A 9,725-nucleotide genomic window follows, 5' to 3' on the forward strand; every position below is an offset into this window, starting at 1 on the left:
CCAGATATTACAAATATTAACACAGATTGTGGGAGATGACAGGTTTGGGTTTCTTTTGTGACTAAACTGATGCAAAAGCAAAGCTGCTTTGTAGAGGAGGGCACATGATGGGATGGTCATCCATCTCATGAACCCATATTTTGTTCAGAAGCTGCTCACACAAAATACATAAATAACGTACATTTTTAGATATCTGGATCTCTTTTTAGATCAGAGGAGACTTTCTCAGGCAATCAGAAATTATCATTTCCATGTCTCAGTGTAATCCAGACTTCCAAGTCAGTAAGGGTGCTCTTGCAACCCATGCATGATTAAACAGTGATGGAGGCAACTGCTCATCCTATTTATTTCACCCCTCCTGTTGTGAAGGCAGTGAGCAGACTGGAAGCCTACCAGTAAGCTGAATTGCCCTGTGGGGAGTCAAGTCTTCTTCCATTAATAAAAAAGCAGCCAAGATGTTTAGCTTGAATGTGATTAACAGAGAATTCTGAAGCTCAGTGAAATCTCTGGCACAGAGGCTATTCCTATTTTTGTGTAGGACAATTGCTCTTCATTGTTTAAGCTAACCTGACCGCCTTGCTGACATGAAAACTCACAATTTAGAAAAGCAAACAAGAATTAATGTTTTGAGGTCTCTGGGTGTGAAATACAAAGAACAGTATTGTTTTGCCCGGTCTTTCTGCATTCTTTAGAGGATGCTGTTGGGTTGTGCTTGTCAAATACTCAGAGCAGGGGACCTGTCAAAGTCTGAATGACGGGTCAGTGCTAGAACTGTCAAGGACATACCTGGATTTTAAAGCTCAGCCACACTCCTTTTGCCAGTCCTGAACTTCCAAACACTCCAGCACTCCAGAAGTCTGGATCTCCCCCTAAAGGATGCCATCACAACCTATGTCTGCCCATAGAGAGGTGCCTTCTAGCTTTCAGCTGGGTGCTCCAGGCTCCTTCATGACTTTCTGTCTGAGTGACATCTGCGTTCTGTAGTTTCTCCTTAGAGAAGACGTGCAACCAAAGAAAATATCAGGACCTGCTACTGCAAACATTTGCTCCTTGGGCTTTTAGGAACTGAACAAACAACCGAGTCTTCTTTGGCTAATATTTTTCAGATCGAACACAAAGGACATAATTACAGTGTCCTCGTGGGAGTCCTCTAATAATAGGCAGACAGAGGTCTTGTCTCCCACAGCTGCTCACAGTCCTCTACAGACCTATTTATGGCAAATTGTGTTTGCTTTACTAGGACAAAGGAATGGGGAAGGATCCCAAACAGCCAAAAAAATCTGGAGTTTGACTTCTAGCAAGCCCAACAGGCCAAATTTGACCTCGAGTGACCCCAAAGGGCTAATTGGTTGACTTCATGTGACCCCAAGCAGCCAAAAATTCTGGAGTTTGACCTCTAGTAACCCCATCAGGCCAAATTTGACCTTGGGGTCACAGCCTATTTCATAAAATACCAAACTCTGTGTTTGTAATTAGCCTTCATTAGGAAGAAATAGGTAGTAGTTAAAGAGGTAGCCCTTAATTCTTCTAACTTCATTTAAAGTAATATTTTGAGTTTGACTGAAGTTGTACAAAAATGACAGCCTAGAAGTAAGAATTTTTTCCCATTGCCAAGAGAATCAATTTTTGTAAGAGAATACATCAAGAAGACAGTGAGTGTTCAGTAGCTGTGTACACTTCCAACTAATCTGGAACCTGTTTCACAGTGAAGCCAGAGAATATTACTTCCACAATAACTGATTACTTTCTGCTGCGCATTGGTAACGTGACCAATGTAATATTAAGTACCCCACGTAGGCTAAACTTCACAATAGAGAAGGTGATTTACTTTGTAAATTCGGTTTTTCTGTGTTTTTTGTTTGTTTGTTTGTGTACTTGCACAGTCCTACCAATTGTGGTGTATTTCAAGGCAAGTAAGCGGTCTGAATTTTAGTACTTGTTTGTTAGAGCATTAGTGAGAAGAAGAGTATTAAACTGTATGTGAATTCAGTGACGTGATCATCAGAGGTACCGACGCATCACTTGTACAAAGGATACTTTTCCAAAGCTGAAAGAAAAGTATTATCAGAAGCAGTCCAGATCAAAAACCACATCAGTGCTCCGCTCTTAACTTAGGACTGGCTTACAGTGTGTTTGCAATCATACATTGAGATTGTTAAAAAAAAAAAAAAAAAAAAAAAAAAAGGAAAATTGGTTCAGCCTCGGTTGATCCATTTCTATTCTAAAGTGGCTTGGGTGGTAAAGGAAGCTGTGATTGAACACCTGGTGGGAAGGCGAGGCCAACCTAGGGAAGCTCAGGTGCACGTAATACAGATGAGTGACTGGAAGGGGTGGAGCCAGGATCCACCCACCCTACCATTTAAGGGTTGGCAGCGGAGGTGAGAGTACCTTACTGGAGATTGTGGCCCAGTAGAGGTTTTCTGAAGGTAAGCAGCTTCTTTTCTTGGTTTCTGCATCTGTGGCAGCCCAGGACTTTGTTGTGCTGCTCTTATTGCTGTGCTTTGTATAGTGTTGTAGCATTACACATACAGACCACATAAAAGGCAAATCCCTCTCCTGTTTATAATCTCCCTTCAAGTGCTAAAAGGCTGCAATAAGGCCTTTTTTCCTCTGAGATAAATAAACCCAATTCCCTCTATTGTATGAACCACAACACTCTGCTCATTGTCGTCAGGAAATATGTAGAGGGGCACTCAGTCCTGTTATTCATATCATTTGATATGGCATTGAAGAGCACCGATTCCAAGACAGGCCACTGGAGAAAACTGTTCATCACTGCCCCCCACCCCACACCTGGACAACCAGTTGAATACAGTGTCTACTGAGTAGTTCCCCCCTTCAAGACCCACTTTCTGAGCTTGATTTCTGGGGGGATTGTACTGGGGCCAGGAGAACTCTCACACTCTTAGAAAGGCATCCTTAAGGAGTTCCTTGTATGTTCTTTTCTAACATTTGAGAATATGTATATAATTGTTTTTGTCTGTTTCTTCAGGTGGGCCTTCTTAACAGTGTCGGTCTTGGGTAGGATTAATTAAGATAAGGCTCCTCCGAGCACAGAATGGATTGTGGCATTAATGGGTTTGGCTGCATAAATGGGTATTTTCCTGGGTTTTTATTTTTTAAAAGATTTAGTGAAGTATCTTACTGTAAATAACTGAGAAGAGGGTTCATTGAGTCAGATCAATGTCAATAGCCTGACAGCCCAACGGTCTCCACAGCTGTCTTCCCCAGAGGTATCAAGTGATGAAATAGGTTTTCTTCCTAAGAATTTGTTTGACCCATTTTTGTGTGCTTTTGCTAGGCTAGCCAAGTTTATGGGATCTCATCTCTGGGGAAACTTATTGAGAAGTGTTTAGGAAACTGTTAATCACATCCTGAACCTCTGATTAACCACCTGAGGCAAGTGTCGGGTCGGCTGTGTAGGAACACAGGTGGAGGTAATTCAGCTCTACTCCACCTCTCCCAGATTTCATTTAAGGGCTGACCACCACTAAGGCAGCATCTCTTTTGGAGATCACTTTTTCGTGGTGTTTGTGTGACAAGCTTCAACATTTTCCATCTAGACCGAAGGCCTCTGAATTGGTGAGTTTTTTTCTATAGATATTCTCTGGCTATCTATTTTCCACCATTCTTGTACTATTTCCAACTGTACATTACTATTTTTGCATTATTCCACTGTACAAGAAGGATAAGCTTCCCTCAGGGAAGCAGTTCTGTCTGATGTCTCAAGGCCAGTGTGTCTCAGTCTAAATAGCTTATACTGTAAGCAGTAATATTTGCATGACTGTAAGGGAACTGCAGAGTCAGGGCCCAAACCACCCACAGAGCACCTGGAAGAAGAGATCAGGTCAGGCTTGGGAGCACAGGTGAAGAGGATTCAGCTGCAGGGAGGCTCCACCTCTCTTAAACCTCATTTAAAGGCTGACTGCCACTGAGGGAGGATCTCTTTCAGGAGATCCCTCCTTTGCAGAGCCCTTCTTTGAGCCTATATCATCTTTGGAGACAGATGAGCTGTTCTTCCACCAGAAAGGTGACATTGATCCAGCTGGGGAGGGGTGGCAATGCTGGAATTTCCTCTGCAATTGGGAAGGAGAGATCTCGTCAGAGGAGACCGACAGTGAACCTGCTGGCCTGATGGCAGGCAGGGCTGCAATCTCCAGAGCCCGCAAGCCCGCTGTGCCTCAAGCCCAGCTCCTCACCTCCGGGATGCACCTCTGTGTTGTGATGGCATTAGTGGCATCTGCTTTGGGGAAGAGGAGCTGGGTGGTGCCTGTGAGGTGACAGCCTCTTTTGTGGGCTCATTTCCTGGGGGGAGGACAAGGCCTAGGAGCCCCCCTGCTCTTGCCATACCCAGGGATGGCGGCACTGTGGGAACATGGCACCCAGCGTCCTGGATTTCATGAGGACAACGTGTGATCAGGAGGAGAGGCAGTGCCGGGCTGGCGTGAAAGGTTTTGGCAGTCAGAGCCTTTGGGTGATCGTGGGCTCGGCATTTTCCCATCACACATTGGTTGTGTGTAGTATGGAGAGGAGCTGGCGGCTGCTTTACCTTTCTGGCCCTGGCCAAGAGGTGGCAATGGGACTCCGGAGGCTTTGCGGTGTTTCCCAGGTAGTGGTTTGGGTGCAAACTCCCGTTGAAACCTGGACAAAAGGAGGAGACACAGGTGTGACCCACAGCTCCAGCTGCCCATTCTGCTGGCTGGGATCACCGGCTCACAGGCAGACGGCCACCTTGCCTAAAGGCCATTACACCCCAGAGTCGACAGCTCCAGTACCAAGGGCTGTCCTGGGAAACGGAGCCACCCCTGCCACAGTGGGATGAAAACGTCACCTAAATTCCTTCATCTCTCCTATCAGATCTACCTGAGGACAAGCTGGAACATGAGAGGTGCCTGTTTTCTGCCCAGCTCCTCTGAGCTATTTCTGCCCGTGTTCCCATGGCAGGACACTCATGGTCACAAGGAGCAAACGCTGCTGCAAGAGAGCTGAGCACCTGCGTCAAACAGGAGCTGCAGCCACAAATACACTCACCTGGGAAAGATGACAGCTTGGCCAGACCTCATCTTTGGGGTGAGAGCCAATGTCCCCCTTTTGCCTCCAATACAGTTGACACTGTAGGAGATATTCAAACTGGTATCCTTTGGCCCAGTGTAGATTTATGGGCCTTTTGAATACTGAGCTCCAGTGCAGCCTCACACACCCTGGCCATCCCTTACTCATTTCATCAGGCTGTCTGGAGCTTTACCATCAGTCTGTAGCTGTGTATGCAGTCAGCACCCTTCTGTCATTCCTGGGAATGTATGGAGTTCCTTGGCAGTCTGCGGCTCAGTGGGGTTGGCAGATGGCTTCTTTCCTGGCAGTCCTTAATGTGGGAATACAGGAAGAACTGCACGGAGCAGCAGCTGTGGAGCAAGATAAACAGCATGAGATCCTGCTGCTGGAAGGGATCTGGAAAGATACGGGGTGGAGAGGGAGCCCAGCTGGGCTGTGGGGGTCCTGGGACGGTGAAGTGGGTCCTGTCAGGGACTGTGGAAGCTCAACACACCTTCTACTTCAAGGATCAGCAAGGTGAATAAATGCACCTGGCTGCTGGAGAGGGCTGAGCTGCATCTCCTGCTGCCACCCTTGGCTTGTCATTGTGCTGCCTATCCGCAGTGCGCTTTGAAGGGCTGCAGCCTTGCAGGAAAGAACAGAGAGCATTTGGGGACACCAAAGGCACACTGGGGCCATGCTGGGGATGTGGGGACACAATTGGGGTCATTTGGGGCCATCAGGGACACTGGGGATGGGGTGTAGGGACACAATTGGGGTCATTTGGGGACACACTGGGGACATCAGGGCTGCATTGGGGATGGGGTGTGGGGACACAATGGGTACACTGGTGACTTTGAGGACACATTAGAGACACACTGGGGGCATTGGGGCCATGTTAGGGATGTGGGTACACAGTGGGGACATCTGGGGACAACAGAGCTGTGCTGGGGGTGTGGAAATGGAGGCAGAGGGAGAGAAGACCCCCAGCGGGGACACCAAGGGGGATATGGGGATGGGGAGAGGGAGGTGACAATGGGGACACCAAGGGCACATTTGGAGACACATTGGGGACACTGGGGCTGTGCTGGGGATACGGGAATGGGGTGTGAGGACACAGTGGGGACACAGGGACGAGGTGTGGGGACACAGTGGGGACACTGTGGATGTGAGGACCCCCACTGGGGACACTGTGTGGGGTCAGGAGCTGAATAAGGACAGCAGGGAAGGGGACAGGGGGACACACTGGGGATAAGTGGGGACAACAGGACCCACGTGCAGCCAGCAGCCATCGCTGACGGGGAAGGATCCCAGCAGGGCATCATCGGGCTCCAGGCAGGCCAGCAGCTCCCCATCAGCACCACGCAGCTCCAGCTCCATCCATGGGGCTGAGATCCCCACCACCAGCTCCAGCTTATGCTGTGGGGACACACGGGGTGATATAGGGTCACACAGGGGCCCTACTGGGTCCCACAGAACCCCATGGGGTCCTACAGAGCAGCTCCAGATCTATCGCAGTGCTGCCCACCCCCAAAACCAGCTTCAGCTTCTGCTGTGAGGATACATGGGGTCTATAGAGCCAGGTAGGGGTCCTACAGCGCTCCACAGAGCCCCATGGGGTCCTATAGGGTCCTACAGACCAGCTCCAGTTCCACCCACTGCACCTCTGCCCCCACCACCTGCTCCAGTTTCTGCTCTGGGAACAGGTGGGGTCCAATAGGGTCAGACAGGGGTCCCATAGGGTCAGACAAGGGTCCACGGAGTCCTATAAGGTGTATATGGGCTCCCCCTATGCAGACCCCACGAGGGGACCCCAGAGCCCATGAAGGCACTAAGACGGGGAGCCAGGCTCACGCAGACTCCAGTAAGGCCCCGTTATCTCCCACTGAAAGACCCCAGGCCCCTTTAGGATGCCAAGGAGAAGGTCCAGGCCTTGCTAGACCCCGTTATTCACTACTAAAAGACCTCAGACCCTTTCACGGCCCCGTTAAGGCCCCTTATGGTCCCATTATGACCCATTATGGCCCCTTCAGGCCCCACTAAGGCCCCTTTTGGTCCCATTAAGGTCTCTTCAGGTCCTTCTGAGGCCCCTTTTGACCTCACTAAGGCCCCTGTTAGTCCCATTAAGGCCCCACTAAGGCCACTTTTGGCCCCATTAGGACCCTTTTGGCCTCACTAAGGCCACTTGAGGCCCCTTTTGGCCCCATTAAAGACCCTTCAGGCCCCTTTTGGTCCCACTAAGGCCCCTTTTGGCCCCCTTTAGGTCCCATTAAGACCCCATCAGGTCCCTTTAGGTCCCATTAAGGCCCCTTCAGGTCCCTATTGGCCCCATTAAGGCCCCATCAGGTCCCTTTAGGTCTCATTAAGGCCCCTTCAGGCCCCATGATGGAGGCCTAGGCCTCGCCAGCCTGGGCTCCATGTACTGGGGGATCTTTGAGAGGCCCAGCAGCTCGCGGTTCCACCGGGCATTAATGCTGCCCCCCTTACTCCCACCACCATCGTTTGGGGGACAGAAAGAACCCGCCCAGGTTGGAGGCTTGCGGTCATCGGCCAGCACTGAAACAACAGCTGAAGGGCAGATGAGCGACAGGCCCAGCAGCCCCCGGTCCCACCGGGCATCAGCGCCGCCCCCCCACCCCCCACCACCATCCTTCAGGGGGCAGGAGCGGTCCCCTCAGGGCGTCAGCTCGGGAGCATCATCCAGCACCCGGACAACTGCTGCCTTGGGGAAGCCTGAGAGGCCCGGCAGCCCCCAGCCCCCCCCAGTACCACCTCTGCCCTCCTCTCCATCATCCCTCTCTCCCCTTCCTCCACCCCGCCTCCATCTCCCCTTCCTCCGTGCCCAGGAGGACCCGCAGTCCCGCTACCGCTCTCCGCTGGTGTCGCGATACGCCAGCAAAGAGATGGGCTTCAACTTCAGCCAGAGGAAGAAGGTCGGCACCTGGCGCCGCCTCTGGCTCTACTTCGCCCAGGCCGAGAAGTCTCTTGGGCTTCCCATCACGGATGAGCAGATAAAGGAGATGGAAGCCAACCTGGACAACATCGACTTCAAGATGGCAGCGGAAGAAGAGAAGAAGCTGCGCCACGACGTGACGGCTCACCTTCACACCTTTGCTCGCTGCTGTCCCAAAGCTGCAGCCATCATTCACCTCGGAGCCACTTCCTGCTATGTTTGGGATAACACGGATCTGATCGTCCTCCGAGATGGCTTGAACTTGCTGCTACCCAAGCTGGCGAGGATGATCGGCCGGCTGGCTGACTTTGCTGTGGCACATGCTGACCTGCCAACCTTGGGCTTCACTCACTACCAACCTGCACAACTCACCACGGTGGGGAAATGCTGCTGCTTGTGGATCCAGGACTTGTGCATGGACCTGCGGAACCTGGAGCAAGCTCGGGACGACCTGCGTTTTCGGGGTGTGAAAGGCAGCACTGGAACTCAGGCCAGCTTCCTGCAGCTCTTCAAGGGAGACCACAGGAAAGTGGAAGAGCTGGACAGATTGGTGACCGCAAAGGCAGGATTTAAGCGATCTTACACAGTCACGGGGCAGACCTACAGTCGCAAGGTGGATCTTGAAGTCCTGTCCGTACTGGCCAGTCTGAGGGCATCTGTTCACAAGATTTGTACCGACATTCGTCTCCTGGCCAACCTGAAGGAGATAGAAGAGCCTTTTGAGAAAGACCAGGTTGGTTCGAGCGCTATGCCTTCCAAGAGGAACCCGATGCGCTCGGAGCGGTGCTGCAGCCTGGCTCGGCACCTGATGACTCTGGTCCTGGATCCCCTGCAAACAGCTGCTGTGCAGTGGTTGGAGCGGACGTTGGATGACAGCGCCAACAGGCGCGTGTGCCTGGCCGAGGCTTTTCTCACAGCTGATATCATCCTGAGCACGCTGCAGAACATCTCCGAGGGACTCGTCGTGTATCCCAAGGTGATCGACAGGAGGATCTTCATGGCCACGGAGAAGATCATCATGGCGATGGTGAAAGCGGGGGGCGATCGTCAGCATTGCCACGAGAAGATTTGTGTTCTTGCCCAGCAAGCGGCTGCTGTTGTGAAACAGGAAGGGGGCAAGAATGACTTGATTGCCCGCGTCCGTGCTGATCCTTATTTCAGCCCCATCCATCCACACCTGGACGGCCTTTTGGATCCTTCCTCCTTCACTGTACGTACTCCTCAGCAGGTGGCAAAGTTCCTGAAGGAGGAGGTTCGACCAGCATTGATTCCATACCGAAGCAAGATGGGTGGGAAAACGGAGCTGACGCTTTAGGCATATTCAGCAAATATATTCCTGGGTACAGGAATTTTTTTTAAAAAATAAAATAAATAAAATAAAAAATAAAAAATAAAAAATAAAAGGAGGTGATTCTCCCTCTCTACTTGGCTCTTGTGAGGCCCCATCTGCAGTACTGTGCCCAGGTGTGGAGCCCTCAGTACAAGAAAGACGTGGAGCTGTTGGAGAGGGTCCTGAGGAGGGCCATGAGGATGGTCAGGAGCACCTGCCCTATGAGGACAGGCTGAGGAAGCTGGGCTTGTTCAGCCTGGAGCAATGAAGGCTGTGGGGTGACCTCATTGCAGCCTGAAGGGAACCTATAATCAGGAGGGGAGTAAACTCTTTGAAAGGGCCAATAATGGCAGGACAAGTGGAAATGGATTTAAGTTGAAAGAGGGAAGATTTAGGTTGGATGTTAGGGGG

At 51.0% G+C, this 9,725-nt stretch overlaps 1 protein-coding gene and 1 long non-coding RNA gene across 3 annotated transcripts in view; one reads left to right on the top strand and one right to left on the bottom strand.

The window, feature by feature from the left end:
- Positions 1 to 9,299, top strand: part of LOC140253491 (adenylosuccinate lyase-like) — a 47,191-nt gene extending 37,892 nt beyond the window's left edge. The window contains exons 4-5 of one of the 2 annotated variants that reach the window (XM_072339115.1): positions 4,858 to 5,070; positions 7,878 to 9,299. In XM_072339115.1, the coding sequence (XP_072195216.1) occupies positions 5,041 to 5,070; positions 7,878 to 9,299 (1,452 nt within the window). In that variant the 5' untranslated portion in view covers positions 4,858 to 5,040. Of the gene's footprint in view, positions 1 to 4,565; positions 5,071 to 7,877 lie in introns of those variants that run through there. The other variant, XM_072339116.1, reaches the window with a different exon arrangement.
- LOC140253494 (uncharacterized) lies at positions 4,550 to 5,868 on the bottom strand. The gene is made up of 3 exons (XR_011903870.1): positions 5,546 to 5,868; positions 5,246 to 5,402; positions 4,550 to 4,641 (listed from the first exon to the last, which is right to left on the bottom strand). It is a non-coding gene; the product is annotated as an uncharacterized lncRNA (long non-coding RNA).
- Positions 9,300 to 9,725: the final 426 nt, after the last annotated feature.

This window comes from Excalfactoria chinensis, chromosome 5 (genome assembly GCF_039878825.1).
Source record: "Excalfactoria chinensis isolate bCotChi1 chromosome 5, bCotChi1.hap2, whole genome shotgun sequence".
Classification (NCBI taxonomy): domain Eukaryota; kingdom Metazoa; phylum Chordata; class Aves; order Galliformes; family Phasianidae; genus Excalfactoria; species Excalfactoria chinensis.